The sequence below is a fragment of the Pelobates fuscus genome, chromosome 7 (genome assembly GCF_036172605.1).
Source record: "Pelobates fuscus isolate aPelFus1 chromosome 7, aPelFus1.pri, whole genome shotgun sequence".
In the NCBI taxonomy this organism is placed as follows: domain Eukaryota; kingdom Metazoa; phylum Chordata; class Amphibia; order Anura; family Pelobatidae; genus Pelobates; species Pelobates fuscus.
In genome coordinates, this window is record NC_086323.1 from 162,072,873 (window position 1) to 162,093,374 (window position 20,502).

The window sequence follows — 20,502 nt, forward strand, 5'->3', positions numbered from 1 at the left end:
TCTTTGTGTGGGTAGATGAAGTCCCTGTGAGACTTGTCATCTGCTCACACTAGAGAGCGCTGTGAAATTCCTGCGTATGCCCAGTTAAACACCTGGGCATTCGAACGGGCATTTCGTCCATTCATTCATCAGAAAGATGAAGGAATGAATAGAAATGTTAGATGAAGAAACAAACACAAATCGGTGTTAGTTTGTTTGTTCGTTTAGTTTTAGAGCCCCCACTCTCAAGGCATGGGTGGGGAATACTAGGGTTTTTTCTTGGGGAAGAGGTTGTAACAGAGAGCCGCCGTTCGCTGCTCACTGTTTAGCAGACATGCCCCTACTCGCGATATAACGAGTAGGGTCAGAATTTACTAATACGGAGTAATTTTTACTTAGTATTAGTAAATATGGCTGAAAGACCAATTTAGGTCTTTCTGCCTTTTGGTAGATAGGGAGTTATCTACTAAGCGGCTGCAAGATGCAGCCGCGGCACAAATAGGATCGGAGCTTCATTCATCGGAATGATATTCTGATCCGAACTGTACTCCCCTTATCATATCTCTCAATTTCATCTACCCTGACAATTCCTCCATTTTTACTCCCTCCATATTTTTCCATTTCACCATCCCATCCCCTATCATTTTTGTAGTCCCACATTTGCCCTGGTGGTCTAGCAACAATGTGCTGTTAATGTGCCACCACAAATTAGCCAGAAGAGCCTTACTGACCAGATAATTTAATGGATGAGCTGTAAAAATAGTTCAGTTTAATAATTATTTTCATAGTTGAATATTTTGGTTGAAAAATTCCATGTCAGTTCTTCAGAATTCCTGGTTAAGTGAATAACCCTGCAGATATTTTGTTTGTAAAGTGAAAAAACTATAGAAAAGTATGTAAAAAGCACGATACATATATAGTCTAATTAAAATAGTTGGATGCAAGGAATCAACCTCTATAAAACTCCAGGGATAGATTCATGACTCGGCTGGATAGAAAATAATTACAATTCTTGGTTGTAGAAAAAAAGAAATATATACAAAAGGACCGTGAAGAGGTTTGAGAAATCTTTTAATTTATCAATAACATCCATATACAAATTATTAAAGGAAAAACAATCAATCTGTGAAGATAACATTTCCAGAAATAACCATCCCTTTTTGCTGACATGAATAGTAAAGTAAGTTTGGTATTTCCATTCAACACAAAAAGTGTAAAATTAAGGGAATACTCCAAGCACCATAAACACTACAGCACACTGCACTGCACACTCTAACAGTTTTCTAACCATTTGACTTCTTCCTGAGGTCTGCTGAGTACCACTCGTTTCTTTAATGAGAGCTGCATGGCGGTGCCATGCCATCAAATGATGCTCTCGGTCAATGAGCTGGGCGTAGCTCAGAAGAACTTACAGAAGGTTCTAGAATGAGCTTCTGGCTGGAAACGAACCCCAGGTAAGAAGTTAATTTATTAGCAAACAGTTTAACTACTTATATTGGTGTGGTGCAAGGGCATTCCTAGCAGCATTACCACTACAGTATGCTGAAGTAGTTATGGTGTTTGGAGGTTTCCAAAAAAAATATAGAAACCTACATTTACATTTTTGCAGTTTTCACAATTAATTATTTCAGCTGGGAGCAGTACTACGCATGCAGAGTGACCATTGCTGTGCCTGTTTAGGAGCAGATTATTTACCCCTCCTCATTTTTGCAGCTTTAAAGGTGTCCATCTTTAAGGAGCTCAAGCTCCAATCCATGGTGGTAAGGGGGGTTTAGAACTACGACTCCCATGATGGTTGTCAACACTCCAAGCACCATAACTACAACAGCCCGCTGTAGAGGTTATGTTGCCTGGAGTGTCTTGAAGCCCTAGTAGGATAAGTAGACAACTTACCTGGGGTCCACCGAGCCCCGGTTGCCTCCTCCTGTATGGAGCTGCATGGAACTTCTATAATCTCCATTAAGCTAAACCCTGCTGTTCAGGAGTAGTTCACTGGCTAAGACTGTCATTGAAGTGTTCTCAGCCCAGGAGCCAAATCCTGCACTGCCGGGCTTAGTTCAGTGCAAAGATGTTCTGTAGGCAGAGAATGCGGCAAATGGCATCCAGCAGACAACAGGTAAGTTGTCAAACTATTCTCAAAAAGATTGACTACTTCCCCGGGAGGATGCCAATGCAGTATTACAGTGGAGGATGCCAGGGCAGTATTACAGTGGAGGATGCCAGGGAAGTATTACAGTGGTACTCTGTTATTTTAGGGTGCTCACTACAGTTTGTGAACAGGGAACTTTTTGGTTTGGTTTGGTTTACAAAAATGGCTGAATACCATAGACAATGTTGCCACAAAAAACTATAGTGAGTTTTGGTGAGAATTATTATTTTATTTTTTTTAACCTTTGCTTTGCCCGAGTAATGACTGTGTTCAATTGTGAGTTTAGACAATATACACTGGCTCAGGAAGGCCTACATACTGTTTTAGTAAGAGAGGCTTCTGTTTAATCTCAGCCTCACAAGTATATTATCTCCAGAAATATGATCACAGAGGATTTTATGTGTTTTATTTCACCTGGCATCACATTTTGGTTGCATTTTAAGAACGTTGCATGCTTGTAACTGCAGAACTGGATAAGATAGTACTACAAGTATCGTATCTTGAGTAATACATACCAGTATTTTTTTCACAATTGGTTCGACAATAAAAACATGGCCACCATAGGTGGTGTACAGGTGTCACTCAAGTAATGAATCTATCCATCTAAAGGCACAACAATGGGCCACACTGCACCCAGGGTTTTTGCAGCCACCTCAAGATCTGACTGTTGACAGGACTACTGCCTCAAGTGGATCAACTGGCACATCTTGACATAATATAAATATAAATATATATATATATATATATATATATATATATATATATAGATATCAATTAAGCCATTGCGTTTATGTGACACAATAAATCAGAGGACCTCGCTGCTTTCCCAGAATGAGCTCTACATAGACATCTAGTGGTTTAACACAATTTTAACAAGTAAATAAATTAAATAAATGACAAATAACCTCATTTTATATAAGAAGTATAAAGTTTGGCATGCTGTGCATCAGGAAGCAAAATTATCAGGCTTATCCTTATTTGATTTCACAGTATGTTGTGCATATTTCAAACACTGCAGCTTAGTATAGCCAATACAACAGCTCCATCTATAATTCAGATACAAATCAATTGGTCGGTATTGTCTGCACATTATGGAACAGTTCATCTTGATTTCATTTTTTTTTTTTTTTTTTAACTTGGACGGCTAAGAGTTGAAGAGCTATTGCATGTCTAGACTTTTTTTTGCCAGTGATCTCAGAGGTTTTATAAAGAATTACAGTACTTGGTGTAGTACATTTAGAATTACTAAAAAACCATTTTGCAAACATTCATTGCATACAACAAGTTGCATTTGTTAAAGAGCTACTGAGTGACTTTTTTTCCAGGTGGGAATATGATACACATATCACTGCTTATAATGCATCAATGTCATTTAGACCTGGTCCTTGATACAGTTTGTCAACATACAGGCAGTAATTACTAAAGTATGAAGTGTCAGAAATTCTAAATGAATTTAATATTTTAAACCAGAAAAGCCAAATCGGAAAAATTCGTAAAGCCCAAGCTTTTCCCAGATCAGCTATTTTGGTCTAAATTTGAAATTCACATTGAATTCCAAGTGGTTCACACTTTATTGAATAACCCTGTAGTTCTTTTAGCAGCCAACAGAAAATCACAATAACATCATAATGACACCAAAGGGGAAAAGTGTGAATAAAGGCTCTATACTCTACAGACACCCTAGACACTTCACTTATATGACATACTGCAGTATGGCCAGCTTCCATCAGTACACATACTTCTACCATTTTTATAAAGTACCCTAATCTTTCCCGCTGCACTTACCCAGCGTTCTACAGGGTATGCTGGTTCTGGTGCCGATTGGAATGTAAATACATATATGGAGTGAAAATATGCAATTTTTCAAAATTGTAGCAATTTTGAACACATTAAAAATCAATAAGATATGGCGTTAAATTCCTGTGTTGTACATTTATCTAAGGTGACTTTTTCTAAATCTATTGACAACATTTTAAATGAACCCCATCCATCTGTGAGATATTTTTTTTTCAGCAATGCTACAGTTGTCAAAGAGTTTTGTTTTTTTCTGGCACTTATTTTACACGTATGTGCAAATGTCCAGTGATATTTTACATACTCCTGCAGTCGCTCCTATAGTTCTTTGCTTAATTTTCCAACAGTAAATTTATAACTGGCTACACCTACAAGTTATTATCTAATATACCCCCTTCCCACTACTGGCATTTAATATAACAGTTTTTTCCCGAATGTTTTGTGTGTTTCCATCAACAGGCAGAACAGATATCTAATATTTAGTGTCGTACACAAGATTGTGAGTCGATAATCACAAGGTTTTGATCATAGCTGCCTATGGAGGCATACATGTCTGCGTCATGAACAGACTCCTGTGAGCTGAGCAATATACTTTACTTTGAGTGAGTATTGGTTACTCGGCCATATATTTGCCAAAGACCACTCGTGGCCTTTATGATCAGTGTCCATGAAACTTTGCCCATTGGGCCTTTTTGTAGCTCAGTCAAACATTCTAGCGATCATTATGTCCACTAGGAACTAAATGGCATTCCTAAATGTTCTACAATTTCCTTGAGGATCTCAGAGTTTCCAAAGAACTGCAGTACCCTCGGCATCCTGAATATTAATCTTGCTTTTTGTGGTTCTCCCCGTCTTTCAACGATGATGAGAAGTCCACTATTAGTTTAGCAGTTTTTCTGGGTCTCTCCATAACCACTGAGTGTCCACAGTTTTCTAGTATTTCCACCTGGCTTCCAGGTATCGAACTAGACAAAACATCAGCTCCGGAAACATCCAGCACCTGAATTAAAGTTGAAACAAAGTATATTTACTGGTTCCTCTCTGACATAATACAGTATCAGAAGGGTGAAGATCCTTACCTGATCCTGCTTGCCCCATATTATTTGGGTAGGAGCTTTGATTTTAGCCATGTGCTCATGTAGACTGTAACGTGAATTCTCCCTGACTATGTCTAAAAACACTGAAAGAGTAAAATGTATTAGAAAATACACTGCATGGTATATTAATCAGAAAATGTGCGTATGGGATATAAGATAAGATTTTAGCAGATCGTTGTATTTAAACTTTTTTGACACAAACCTTTAAAATGCAAAGGTTGCTATACTAAAAATAAAAAATACTTATAAAAAAAGAGAACACAGTATTTCTCAAATGACTAGGTCTACTTTATGCAGGTTTTGTTAACAACAAGTATACCGGTTTCAGAAAATGCATGTTGCACTAGAAAACACAAAAATGTAATAAATAAACCAGTATAATCCACAACAAACACTTTGTTGGTTCATAGAACAGTTTACGATATATGTTAAAATGCATCCATATTCTGTTAAATCAATGTCAAATAGTCTCATCTATTATTCATACCCATATTAAAATATTGATTTAAGCTGTTTGTGTTGTACATTGGAAACCCAATACTGTACTTCCTGGACTACATATATTATCCTATGTATTACTTCCAGTTTATCATGTATCTTTTTTTTTTTTTTAATTCTTTATGATATCTCATATATCTTAACTTACGTTTTCTGTAAAATTCATTGTGAGGAATGCGTACATCGACAAGGCCCTGCAAAACCTGTAGAAATACAGTTGAAGTAGAACAATACAGTTTACCATAGAGAAGATAAAGATTATTTATCAATATAAAATACTGCACATTTGGTACAAAGAGGTATATATGATGCAAAGTAAGGCATACATTTCTATGAACACTTTGTTTCAAAGTTTTGTGTTGCTTTTGCAGTCAAAACAAAACAAACTTCAGTTATATCAAGTACACTTATTCTACTTTCAATTTAGGATTACAGGTAAATTAGTTGTTTACAAAGATAAAGCACCACGTTTACAGCAGCAGTAGCTTAGTATCCAACAGCTCAAAATACATAGTAAAAACAAAGAGAACGTTACCTGCACTCTGGCCTAAATCCCCATATACATTTAAACAAAATGGAGGCTCTTTAGTTTTATTCCAATGGTCATTTGAATATAAGCTCACCTGCCACGTCAAGGCAAGCCCCAAAAGGTGAGTCCTACACTAGCCATTAGATTTGCTGATATCAACTGATATTACAGTTGCTTTCTGTAATAGTTTTTTTTTTTTTATCTTTATTTTTGCACAGTGAGACATGAATTTGGCACAATCAAGAGACAAAGACGTATAGAGAATTTAAGGCAGAAGAAAGCAGTGGTAAGCATACCCATATCAGACTGTGGTTTTTATATAAAAGCGTTGTCACATTACCCTAAGGCGTGGAGGTGGGGGCAGGGGTGGTATATGGACAATAGACAGTCGGGCTGATCCAGGCATGTGTGTATTGACTATGCTACATGTAGTAATGGAATGTTAAACTGTTTTTTTTTTTTTAGATGGGCTATCCTGACTTATTCCAGCTAGGGTTCAGGTCGTGACTGTGGCATAAGAATCCTAAGTGGACAGACTAGGCACAAACTCTGGAGTGTTTGCTGGGTTCCAGCCATGAGAACCCGTGGGCGCTGCAACCTGTTTGGGTGGACCAAGCGAATCAAGTGGAAGGCCCAGGTTTTGTGAGTCGACGCGGCTCCTTGAGGATTGTGTATTGTATCCGTTGTGTCCCCCTGGAAGACTATCAAGGGACGCGGAAGGCTACAGCCGTAGCGGGTGTTGTGCTTACGCAGAATGGAGGTAAGTGATCAAAGAAACAGTCTGCTTTCTGTAATTTCTTTTAATCTCAATGAAGAAAGGAGCAGATTAGATGTAACAATTAAATATATTTTTAACATTAGTGTTCCTTTAACAAATCTGTCAGGTACTCTAAATTGAACAAGCATACCACTTATCTGCTGTGTACAGTAACATTTTACAGTCCTCTATCATTCCAAAAAGGGGTGACCTGAAGTATGCCTACATATTGCTCATTAACCCTTTAACCCCTTAAGGACACATGACATGTGTGACATGTCATGATTCCCTTTTATTCCAGAAGTTTGGTCCTTAAGGGGTTAAAATCAAGTTTTGTTTCCTGAATTCAAAATCTGGGAAATATATATTGGGCGCAGCAATTCTGAAGAATCATATTTCTGTAATTCTCCCAGAACACACTGCTGCATATGAAATCTCATTTCTATATTTCATTGTGTACTACTGCAGGCAGCCTTAGCAATAAAGTACTGTTTATAAAAAAAAAAAAAAAAAAGGTATTTAAACCAAAGCACCAAAGACCAACAACTAACTGTGGACTGTACAGTTTTGACCTCTTGAGTCAATAATAAATGGATCTATTTTTCATGTAGATAAATAGCAATTTATTTAATGAAATCACAACAATTCCTCTGTTGATCTCTGTTTAACGGATTTGTTTCCTGGCACTGGAGAGTCCCTTTAAATAAAGAAGTTAAGGTCTTGATTGTTTTGAAACATTTAAACATTGTATTAATGATGAAGCAGGCTGTGAAACACAAACAAGATTATTCACAAGTGGGAATTGCTGAGAATTAAAAGTACATATTAGATTTTAGGTCAGAATAGTTACATTGGAAACATTCTCCAAATAAACAATGTCTTTATTTTGACCAAAATCAATAGCACTGCAAGTGATAACATTGTCACGCTGATATGAAAAAGCAAATGAATCCTACTCTAATCTATCCTAAATGACTACCTGTGTCTTACCTGCCGTGGAATTTTAAATCGCACGTAGGAGCAGAGCTTCAGCATTTCCCCCATTTCTTCTGCCGTTGATGGAATGAGAGAGATTTTCTGTGGATCGCCTGATTCTTTCAGTTGTTTCAGGAATTTACTATCATTTGGATATTGAAGGCCTATAGATTAGAATCAGAATAAGAAAGCAATATGAATACAATAGTGTTCTTGAACCACAGTAAGGTCTGTCTGTAAATCATTTTTCATTGACTTAGTTTAACCCCTTAAGGACACAACTTCTGGAATAAAAAGGGAATCATGACGGAATATTTCCATCATGTGTCCTTAAGGGGTTAACCAGCCACTCGATGACAGGAAAAACAAATAAATCAAAACACAAACAATGCCCATACCTCCCTCAAAGTGAGCAAGAAAATGAAATAATCCATTTCACCTATTCATAGCCAGTTTGTTCAATGAAAAGAGTTGAAGGGTTACTCCAAGAATGCCAACCACTACAGACCACCATCGTGGTTATGATCCCAGGAGTACTGTGGCCCCATTTCCTGCTAATGGGGCAAACCGTTTTGTAATAGTCTGCCCCCTTACCTGGTCCAACCCGGCACCTGGTCTCCTATAAGGCTGGATGTGACAGGCATCCAGCTTCTGCTTAATATGCACAGAATTGACATTAGCCAGCCTGGAACTCTTGTGATGCTGCCAGAGGTGGAGTTACATCCAGCAGCAGAGGTGATGACAACTTCAAATTACTGAAGAGGCCATGGTGCTTTTAGTAACCCTATAATATATTCAGCATTAGCATATAACAGTGGATAACAATGCTTACCAGCAGGGCATATCAGAGACAGATAGCAGATATCAGCTGGATATTGAGCAGCATAAACACCAGCCACATTTCCACCCATCGAAGTGCCCACGAGATGGAATGGTTTCTTATTCAGATTGATACTTTCTACAAACTGAGGTTTAAAAAAATAAAAAAAGGAAAATGGCAATAATTATGTAAATCTAAAAACATAAATATACATTTATTGTAAATATGAACACTCCATTTAATTTATATCCTTAGTTCATGTTTTTTCGTTATAATTCCTTTCCAGAGCTGAAGCGCTTGTTTTTTTCAGCCTCAGCTTCATACATGCTGTGGACTGACCCCAGATACCAAATCACATTACAACGCTTGGGAAGCCAATTAATATTCTAAGATACCAGGAACAGAAGCCCATCACTTTACATAGTCACAACAGAAACTACACAGGCACAACAGAAAGTTGAAAACATGAAACTAAGCAAAAAACCTCCAGGCACAAATACATGAAAAAGAACTGCATTATTTTCTCCATATTTTACAAATATTGTCCTTAATTGTATGGGAATTATGCTCAAATACAGACATGAGTTTTCATTTTGTTGCCATTACTGTTAAGCTGTATTGATAATAACGTTTATACAAATACCCATAAGCAGGGACATTTATTTTATGTATCTATTTTTGTTGAAGTTTTTATGAGATAATATGTCGGACCCTGTGCTAAATATCGCAAGATAAGGGATACAATATACCAGGGTTCAAAGTTTCCACTCTGCAATGAAAAAAAGGTGTCCTGGCAGGTAGAAATTCACTTCTACTGAGTGTGCAATGTGCTCTCCAGGCTTGCAATGGTGAGTATCTTTTAAAGCCTGAGTAGTTGCACAAGACTTAAAATTCCAAGCCTTGCCATTGTGTGTCTAAATTATTTTAATCCTATAATATTCTTTGGAGGGGCGTTTTCTGGAATCGCCCCTCCTCTCTACACTCCTGCAATCCTTTGATTGGCCACCTTTGATGTGTCGGTGGTTGTTAGTCCCCTGGAGTCAGCACTCTCACTAATAAAGCTCAAGTGTTCTTAATATGCTTCTCCACCACTTTCCCTTCTTTTCAACCACCCTACCCACCCTCCACCCTTCTTCCCTCACACGTATTTGGCTATTTTGTAGTAAATTGTATGTATTTGGCATAATGGCTAATTTATGAATATCTCACTTGTGAATTCTCATTTATCTATCTGTAGTTTCAAGTTTCTCATACAACTTAGTTTCAATTAAGTTGTTATGGTGCTCAAACTGGTCCTTTAACTTCTCACGTTCGTAAATAACCATGAAAGTGATATCTCTTTTACCTATTCAGAGGCTTAGTTTATAGGCCATGATGTTGTATTTTAATAGTTTTAAACATCAATTAAAATACAACAAACCATGTTCAATACAGAGGAAATCTGATTATGTTTTAAGTATATTAAGTGATTATTTTAGTAACAGAAAATTAAGAAAGAAGACAACATATATCTAAAAACTATGGATGCACATAGCACTGGAAGAAAGAAAACACAGAAATGGTATATATATGTATGTATATATATAACATTCAGTAACACCTCCATCAAGCCAGCTGCATATGTAAATGTCATTATAATCACAATTTTATATAAGCTTTTTGTTCTTCAGTCAGAGTGCAAAGATGAACCAGATGGGATGTAATCATTTTATAGAGAACATGAGATTTTAATCTCCAAAGATTTAGGATGCCCTGGCAACATTCAGAGTGTGAGATGTGTGTTAGCAGCTGCAGCAATCTATTGAAGTGCTTTTAGTATAAGCTCCTATGGTTTTACATGGATATATCTTAGAGGAATGGGTTTATGGATATGGTATATACTGCTTATCCCCGTGGGTGGCAACAAGTTGCAAGAAGCTACAGGGATCAAATGTTCTGTATCAAATAAAGTGACAAGATTACTAGAAACAATGTTAATACAATTAAAGGGAAACTCCTCTGGAAATTACACAATTATAAATATGCAACATTCTTTCTATTTCTCCTTTACTAACAGGACAGTTTGTTTTTTTAAACAATGATCAAAAATTTTGTTGACCTAAAATTTAAACTGAATTTCTCACAACTGACAACTATATATGTTTGTTAAAGGGACACTACAGTCACCCAGACCACTTAATCTCATTGAAGTGGTATTGGTGCAGTCTTCCTGTCCCAGTTAGTCCTGAAATGTAAATGATTGCAGTTTTTGAGCAACTGCAATGATTACTTGCAGGACTAAGACTGCCTCTAGAGGCTGTCAGACAGAGGCACTTTGTGGATCCAAATGGACTCAAGGTCACCTAAATGACGCTGGATGGTGTTTTGCTCTGCATGAGGACATCCAGCATCAGTGAAACCCTGATAGTATAGGATTGAATAAATGCTTTACTATGGGGAGGGCCTAAGGCGCCCGCGACGCTAGCCACACTTGCACATTCACCCTCTCCCCACACAGTCTAATGACATCAGAGGAGGCAGAGTGCCGACCCAGTGCCGAGGTAGGAGGGGACCAAAGGGCACTATAGTGTTAGGAATACAAATGTGTATTCCTAACACTATAGAATCCCTTTAAGTATAGGGTGTAAGTACCATATAAAGATAATATTAAAATTCCAGGAAGGACATTTCCCCTTTAAAGGGAAACTCCAGTGCCAGAAAAACAATCCGTTTTTCTGGCACTGGAGGGACCCTCTCCCTCCCACCCCCCAATCCCCGGTTACTGAAGGGGTGAAAACCCCTTCAGTCACTTACCTGGGACAGCGGCGATGTCCCTCGCCGCTGTCTTCGCCTCCGTGACGCTCCTCTCAGTGATTGCGTCGGCCGGTGGGCGAGACTGATCTCGGCCTAGGTGACGTAATGCGCATGCGCGGAAATGCCGCGCATGCGCATTACGTCTCCCCATAGGAAAGCATTTAAAATCATTTCAATGCTTTCCTATGGGGTTTTGAGCGACGCTGGAGGTCCTCACACAGCGTGAGGACGTCCAGCGACGCTCTAGCACAGGTTTCCTGTGCTAGAACCCAGGAAGTGACCTCTAGTGGCTGTCTAGTAGACAGCCACTAGAGGTGGAGTTAACCCTGCAATGTAATTATTGCAGTTTATGAAAAACTGCAATAATTACACTTGCAGGGTTAAGGGTAGTGGGAGTTGGCACCCAGACCACTCCAATGAGCAGAAGTGGTCTGGGTGCCTGGAGTGTCCCTTTAAGCATTAACATATATAAAATAGAAAAAAATTCCTCCTTTGTTCCAAAAAGTTTTTTTTTGTTTTTTTGTTTTTTTTACACAGCAATTATAATTTCCTGCATATAACTATTGAACTCTTAACTCCTGGCCACCAAAGCACCACAGCTCTGATCAGGAACCAATTTTCCAGAACCATAAGCAACATATAAACGTTTGAACAGCTCATGAAATCATTCTATAATATAAATGTTTATCCAAATAAAATCAAGCTGTTTCTTTTTAAACCAGTTTTACAAATACCTGGTGTATTCTTTTAACTTGTTCATTGGCCGTGTAGTCATCCAAAGCAGACCGAGTAGTTCCCTCATGACCAGGCATGTCCACGCACACCAGGTGAAGGTGCTTAGGTAGGAACTGCAAAAATCGGAAAATGTTTCAGCATTTCAACAAACAAAAATATTGACTTCAGGATTGTCATAGGCCTTCCAAGTAGAAAACCACATCATGATTTGTTTCCTTCAATATTCTGAACCCTGTTCAGTGTTTCCCACAAAAATCTTTCCAAATAATTAATCCATCTGTCTTCTCTGACCTAATGAGTTCATGAATAGAACTTCTTCAATGATGGGAACTGGGTCACTACAACATATATAGGGTCTTTCATTACAACATGAATTCTAGGTTCAGAGATTAATTTCTTTACCAACAGCAGTACGCCAGAATTTGGACCGAATTCTTGAAATCTGTTATGACATGTAGCTAATCACGAACCAGATAATAAGTGCAGTGGCCAAGCATGTTAGTTCAGGCAGGTTGGAGGTATCAGTTCGCACTTGGGGACTACGAGGGCATCGGGAATAACACTAGGGGGCAAAGGGGTGCAGAAACACACGCACAAAAATTTTATAATCCCTGATAGTGATATAGGCTCCAACACACAATGCTGACTGGGTGCAAATTCTCTTGGTAAGTCTCTGGCATTAAAGACTATATGATGTGGTTTTTAAGATGTTACATGTATGATCCATAAAATAACAGAGCAATCACCACTAGGGGGCATCATATTACATATATTTCATTTACTAATGAAGTTACATTTACAATGTTTACTGTTCATTTAACCCTTACCTTAACTACAGACAGCCACATGTCTTTATGGGCAGAGAATCCATGTAACATTAATAAAGAAGGTTTGGGGCCTGGTCTCCCTCTGGTAATGTAACAAAATGTATAATTTCCATAGTTGGCATATTTAACCTGCATACCCAGCGTCCGTCGCCAGTACCTGCGATGAAACATACCAGATAATTAAGGTGCAGCATAATTAGTAGGTGTGTGAGCATCATTTAAAGGAACACTATAGTCACCTAAATTACTTTAGCTTAATAAAGCAGTTTTAGTGTATAGATCATTCCCCTGCAATTTCACTGCTCAATTCACTGTCATTTAGGAGTTAAATCACTTTGTTTCTGTTTATGCAGCCCTAGCCACACCCCCCCTGGCTATGATTGACATAGCCTGCATGAAAAAAAAAACTGGTTTCACTTTCAAACAGATGTAATTTACCTTAAATAATTGTATCCCAATCTCTAAATTGAACTTTAATCACATACAGGAGGCTCTTGCAGGGTCTAGCAAGCTATTAACATAGCAGGGGATAAGAAAATCTTAATTAAACAGAACTTGCAATAAAGAAAGCCTAAATAGGGCTCTCTTTACAGGAAGTGTTTATGGAAGGCTGTGCAAGTCACATGCAGGGAGGTGTGACTAGGGTTCATAAACAAAGGGATTAACTCCTAAATGGCAGAGGATTGAGCAGTGAGGCTGCAGGGGCATGTTCTGTACACCAAAACTGCTTCATTAAGCTAAAGTTGTTCAGGTGACTATAGTGTCCCTTTAACAAAAATCAAGGTTTAAATATAGCATCAACGTAATAATTACACTTATGTAATATATACCAGATTCCAGATAAGGACCATTTTTTCTGGTCTAGGTTGTTTAATATAAAAACTTATTTACAGATTTTTTTTTTTCATATACCCTTATGCACAGTTTATGCATTCTTCGATTCATTTTTGTGTCAGATTGTAAAACTTCCACTGGGAGCTGTTCCACGTATCTACTACTTTTTCTGTCAAATTGCATTAGCCCACAAGTCTTCTGCTCTCCTGCTCCAAGTTATGCCCACTTCCTCTGATCAAGGCTTCTTTATGTTTAATGTATCAATTCATTCTGTCATGTTACTGTAGCCTGCCTTATTTTATGCAGGATGCATCCTTGGCTGAAGGGCTTACAATTGAAATGTAATTCCTGATAAGTTTCTGCAAATTAGCCTTGTGTGATCTGTTCCTCATTATTGAGCCTCAGTGAAAGCACTTTGTTATATTCTAAATACTTTCTTTTTACATAGCAGAAGGGATCAGTTTCCAAATATATAAAAGTACGTTTTATTACTGTAGTAGAACATGGGAAACATAATTGAGTGAGTAACGAGTTATTTTCCAGTCCTGCTCACACGTGCTTTGGAAGTTCATATGCTTCTGTAGTTTGGATACTGAAATCTTGCCCGACAAAACTGATTTACCAGCAACATTATGTCTAAACTGAAACCACAGTCCCAAAACAGGAGCACGTCCATCTCTTCCGATCCCCAGGTGTAGGCTGCTTATGAGGCCTTCACCAAATGTCCTAGTGGCACCTTGGTTATTGTAGACCATGTAAAAATAGAAGAATGCTCTCAAGCATGGCCAGTGAAGAACAGCTCCACTTCAAGGTAATCCACAGAACAAAGAGAACTGGTCACAAATTATGTATACGGTCATTATAATATCACATGCATTGTTTCCATGCCTTTATAAGCTTGCATCTATACAGGTGTGGGGCTTCTATTCTCGACCTGGGGAGGCCAAATCTGCTGCAGCACCTCCTGTCAACAGGCTTTACCAGATTGAAAAGTGAGAGAAACGAAGATGCCAGTGGCAGGTATGTAGACTGCCTGGACTTGTGGGTCTAGGGAGTAGCCCAGATATGTCTCCTACTAGACACTGTTTTGTTAATAAAACAGTTAAGCGTCATACAAACTGCAGCTGCACATTTATACATCAATTATTTAATTAGAATAAAAAAAAAAAGAAAAAAGAAAAAAAAAATACCTGATACTATCCCATTCTTTAATGCAGATTTAAATAGCAATTTGCTTTTAGTTCCACTAAAACGGCCTTCAAAGTGTACGCTCACCAGCCAGGTCAACGCAAACCTCTAAGGTTAGACCGACCTAAGATCAAATCAGTTTCACATCCTAATCACCTAACTGACCTGTTAAACCAGAAGGGTAAGATACAATTTGAAGTAAAAGGAATGCAAAAAGTCAAATGACTAAAAAACATAGTTATCTAAGTGTTGCTTTATAGAAATGATCACAGGAACAGTTAAAGGATTACTATAGTGTCCGGAAAATAAACTCGTTTTCCTGACACTATATAACCCTTAGGGCCCACCTCCCTTGGCACTGAATGAGTTAAAGCCCCTTCAGCTACTTACTTTAATCCAGCTCCCTCGGCGCTGGTGACCTCTCCTGCCCTGTCGATGTCAGCTCCCGAGTGAAGCGGAATGCGCATTTCTCAATGCTTTCCTATGGACGTTCTCCAGGCTGAATGCGATTTTCGCATTCAGTTTCGCAGAAGCTCCTCTAACGGCTGTCAGGAAGACAACCAGTAGAGGCTGCATTAACCCTGCAATGTAAACATAGCAGTTTCTCTGAATCTGCTATGTTTACATCTGAAGGGTTAAAACCTGGGGGACCTGGCACCCAGACCACTTCATTGAGCTGAAGTGGTCTGGGTGACTATAGTGTCAATTTAAATAAACACTATAGTGTCAGGAATACAAATATACATTCCTGACACTATAGTGTTTAACTATTTAGGTGACTAGCTCCCCTTCGATTGAATGGGAAAGGTGAGTTTATGGCTGAAATCAGTCTTGATGATCTCAATCCAATGCTTTCCTACAGGAAATGTCATGCTGCCCCAATCAGCATTTCCTCAAATGTCAAACATTTAGCACCTCCATGCCGAGTACACTGTCTGAGTGACTGCCATTAGCGGTATTCCTAGGCAGCAATGTAAACACTGTCTTTTATCTGAAAAGGCAGTGTTTACAGTGCTCAGCCTGCAGGGATAGGCAACAGACACCAGAACCACTACATGAAGCTAAAGTGGTTCCGGTGACTATAGTGTCCCTTTAATTTTTTAAAGCACTCAATAAAGTAAAAATCATCATCACAGTGTACGTCATCTTCATATTTCTTTGTATTATTTAATGTACGAGTCACTAAATAAATGAGTAAATGTTAGGAGTAGCACAGTATATTTCATTTACTGAAGAAAACGAAACATTTTGTGTTATTAAAGGAACACGGCAAGTGGTTATGGTGTCAGAAGTGCCCTGGCATCCTCCCACAGTAAATAGCTGCTAATGGTTTAAAAACGTACCTGAGTTGCACTGGGCACCAGTTACCTCCTGCAGGAGAGTTAAAATGCCCCCCTCTTATGCCATTTTTGCCTTTGGATCCATGCCAAAAGCATATCCGCAAGGAGTATACGGGTATGGGAATTGTAGTTCTACTAAAAATGGAGTGCTACCTTTTGGCTATCCATGCATTACTCAATAACTAAATCAATATTTTAAAAGCCTCTTTACTAATATTGACAGAGAACGAAAGCCAACTATCACTGGCCACTACTTGCGAGTAATAGTATGTAACAGTATGTACTATTACTCGCAATGAATAGCTGGTGCTCTCTGGTGCTATCACCCAGGCAAACCTTCTGGGCAATAAAGGCGGCCAAAGGAAGGAAACCAGAATGCGGAATTGTTGGGCGCTATGTGTATGACTTCAGGGTTTAACCTTCTGAAAATGGTTTCACTCCTGAAGGTAAGATCGGAGGATCAGAGCCTGAAATTGGAATGTCACTAATGAAATTGGGACAGTTGAGGGCCATACTGATTCCACCTACCGAACAACAAAATTCCATAGTGAAAATTGTTCCACTGTTATTATCAATCTATGTCGGGTTATCTCAAGACCTTACCAGTGTGTACTCTGATGTATACCTGACTTGAAACTTACATGCCTGATATCTTTAATATCAAACGTAGACAATCAGAAAACTATTGCCCAACCTTTTAAATCAGCTGTTACAAAGTGGGGACCTCTACCGTTTTGAATGTCTATAAATCAGCAAGCAAACTGTGACTAGGATTAGAATGCTGGGCGTCAAGGTCACTGAGCTCCCTTGCTTACCGATGCAATGTTAGTGAAAAATGCAATTCTATTCAGTTAATGAAAGGATTGGCTTTCAAATTAACTGTCCTGTAATAGAGATAGAACCACTAAATAGACTACTATTGATGTGAGGCAAGGGCTGGATATTTTACCTGGCATGATCTTTAGAACAAAGGTAAACGGGCTGAAAACAAAAAAGGTTTAAGTACTATGAATGCTGAATTTAAAAGATTTTTTTTCTTTCTTTTTTTAACAAAACTTCAATGTCTTACCAGTAATAGATGTTAATCAGAGCAGCCGGCCATACGAGAAAGGATGCAGTGAAGGCCAGAATTGGGATCAGAAGTGTACCACCTGCAATCAGGAACATATTCACAATATCGAGATCCATGTTTGTTCAGTTTGGGTCTGTCTGTCAAGATAGAAGGATATCATTAGGGTAATGTTTGTCTATCAAATATTAGTGTGCTACAAAGATTTTAAGCTGCAACAGAGTCTCCCTAGAAAAATAGATCATTTTTTTGGACTATAGGATGCAGTTTTGAAAAAGAAAAAAAAACAAAAAACTGCATTATATATATATACAAATTCCCACACACGCACATACAGCCACTGTACAATGATATACTACATCCCCCTAAGTTTACCATAATGACTGTACTGGTTGTCTTTCTTTTAAGTTAAGATATATATAGGTGCATTATATTCTGGTGAGTCTTATACCTGAAAAATATGATCAGATGTGTACCTAGGTTACATGGCACTAGTGGTGAAAATGTATCTTGCCACTCAAGCCTCTGAACATGAGGTTTGTTTAGTCAATGTGTGCGTGCGCGCACACACACACACACATAAAACAAAATTTGGATTTAGTGACTAACCCTGCAAATGACAAAGCATGATAATGTTAGAAAGCTTTGTACAGTATTGAAGGTATTAAATAGCCTCCCAAAGAATATCCACTGGAAAAGAGGGATTAACATAGTCAAGGGTATTCACAATGTAAATTGTCAGAAATTCAAAAAAAAGATTAAAAATTAATTTCAAATTTGAAGCCAACATAGATTAACTGAAAACATAAGTATTTTTTAAATTCAGCTATTTTTGTCTAATACACTTTGGATACCTGACTTTTCACACTTCAGTTTAAAGAAGTTAAGACTGAATCTGCAGCAAACAATGAAGTTGCTTACGTTGAGGAGTCCAGACTACAGATGATACCGGCTAATACAAGGTATTAGTGTTTAGTGCTGACAGCAGACGTTTTTCCTAAGCACGCAGTCTCTGCAATATTTGCTAAATCAGTGTAAATGTAGGACCTTGCCGACTCATTGTACTGTCAGAACGTTTTAAGAGATCACATAATCAAAGATGAGAAAATAAGGTTTCCTGCAAGGACAGGTCACAACTAACTAAAAAGAAAAGAAAATTAAAGATCTAAGACCACAAAACTAAAGGGAAAAAACAAAAATAAACAATTTTAGAGCACCCTTGGGTGAAAGGACACACTTTCTACATAGTCTGAGACCTGGTAAACTTACTGTAGACGGCTGCAATGCTATTAATAGATGCTCATCCAACACATTAAATAATGAGTATCGTTCCAGTGGGATAATTCTGCTCACTGTCCATATATTGCTGCACTATATTATACTCTCTGCAGGCAGCAAACTTTGACCTTGCAAATAACTCACCTTTGCTCATACCGAGATTGTGAGACGATAAGTGGCCTGTTATTAACTGAAGAATGTGAGAGAATCACATAGCCCTTTCTGTGTGGTCAAATGTATATGTACAGTATTTAGCACGGGATACTCTAGTAGTCAAGTCCATTTCTGTATATAAATATGCATTATATAAATATACACACATTTTTATCATCTGCCTTTTCAATACGTCCAGTTATTAAAGTCTCAGGATCACCCACTGCCCCCCCAGTTAATTGCCATTTGAGAATCAGATGTAGATATGACTGTGGTTAAGTGTGATATATCTGCACTCTAATTTCTAACTCCCTAGTAATGCCTCCTGGAGGTGTCCTTAGTTCAATGTGACACATCATTATATATTTATTACCTCCCCTTTAACCCAGTGCCTTATTTTTTTTGGATCATAAAAATAAGTAGGGGGGGGGGGGGGGGACTCTCCACACACTCAAAGTGCTTTATGTGTCTCAAGTTGGTGCCTCAATTAGAAAAGGCCCTTTCATAAACGGTCAGAAAAATGACAAACATCTCCCTGACAGACAGACAGACAGACAGGTAGGTTGACTTCCCTTAAAATTTTAAGTCAAAAAAAGAAAAGAAAAGTGATTCACAAATCACCAACTTAAAAATAGTCAATTTTATTTAACTGAGAGTTCAAAGTGAAATTGTGAATTTCAAATTTAAGACCAGAGTCGCTTAACAGAAATATAGCTGACTATTTTTGAACATTTTTCCTGTAGGACTATTTCGATCCTAAATTTGAAATTTCACTTTATATTACAAGTAAGCAGGTACACTCATGAATATTTTTCATGACAGCACCCACTTTGTTATGGCCCCAGAACACCCACGTAAATTAGGGTCATGTCCTTCCTTCATTTCCCCACAATATGCCTCCAGTATACAATGCAGCAACATGTTCACAAAAGGTGGAGAAACAGCCAGTAACTTAGGGGGGGAAACCCTGCTGTACCCCAATAAACAAAGTAGGAGGAGACATGGAAATACAGCTTGCTGAACTCCTACAGGCCGGGCTGTGACAGATACATGCATCCAAATAAACAAGCTACAGCAATTATGGCCAAAACTTTGACCTGCAATTTAAAGTTTATTGAATATCCCTAAAGAATGCAAAGTTCTTCTTACATTTTATATAGGTGTATGAGATTTCTTAGTGTATTATGCATATACACAATTCTTTTAATGTAAGTGCATCATAGGCATGTGGAGGACTTTCCTCCAAAGTGTCCCTATTTAGAAGGAACAGTCCCTATTTTGGGACCAATCCCAGCAGTTCTGTTTTTCTATCCTAATATCCCTATTTTCTAGAAGCTCCTTATTTTTGGTGTGTCTGAGTGTATAACAGAGCTCCACAGTAATAATACTCACAATGTGTCTTTAATGGGACATTATAGTCACCAGAACAACTACAGCTTAATGTATTAGTGCTGGTGTGTATAGTATGTCCTTAATGGCTTTTTAATGTAAACACTACTCTTTCAGAGAAAAAAGGCAGTGTTTACATTGCTGCCTAGGAACAACTCTAGTGGCAGTCATTAAGATGACCACTCGAGGTGCTTCCTCTGTGTCAGTGCTGCACAATGCGTCTCCACGCTTTGCATGGAGACGCTGAACGTTCCACATAGAGATATTACCTAAAGTTTCCCAGTACAGCCCGCCACTG

General features: G+C 38.2%; 1 protein-coding gene across 2 annotated transcripts in view; it reads right to left on the reverse strand.

Moving 5' to 3' along the window:
* Positions 1 to 2,958: 2,958 nt before the first annotated feature.
* ABHD6 (abhydrolase domain containing 6, acylglycerol lipase) overlaps positions 2,959 to 20,502 on the reverse strand; it is a 73,903-nt gene continuing 56,359 nt past the window's right edge. For both annotated transcript variants that reach the window (XM_063427563.1, XM_063427562.1), the window contains exons 2-9: positions 17,385 to 17,524; positions 12,954 to 13,110; positions 12,126 to 12,239; positions 8,611 to 8,743; positions 7,794 to 7,942; positions 5,666 to 5,720; positions 5,002 to 5,102; positions 2,959 to 4,922 (exon numbers count right to left, since the gene is read on the reverse strand). In XM_063427563.1, the coding sequence (XP_063283633.1) occupies positions 4,746 to 4,922; positions 5,002 to 5,102; positions 5,666 to 5,720; positions 7,794 to 7,942; positions 8,611 to 8,743; positions 12,126 to 12,239; positions 12,954 to 13,110; positions 17,385 to 17,503 (1,005 nt within the window). In that variant the 5' untranslated portion in view covers positions 17,504 to 17,524 and the 3' untranslated portion in view covers positions 2,959 to 4,745. The remainder of the gene's footprint in view (positions 4,923 to 5,001; positions 5,103 to 5,665; positions 5,721 to 7,793; positions 7,943 to 8,610; positions 8,744 to 12,125; positions 12,240 to 12,953; positions 13,111 to 17,384; positions 17,525 to 20,502) is intronic.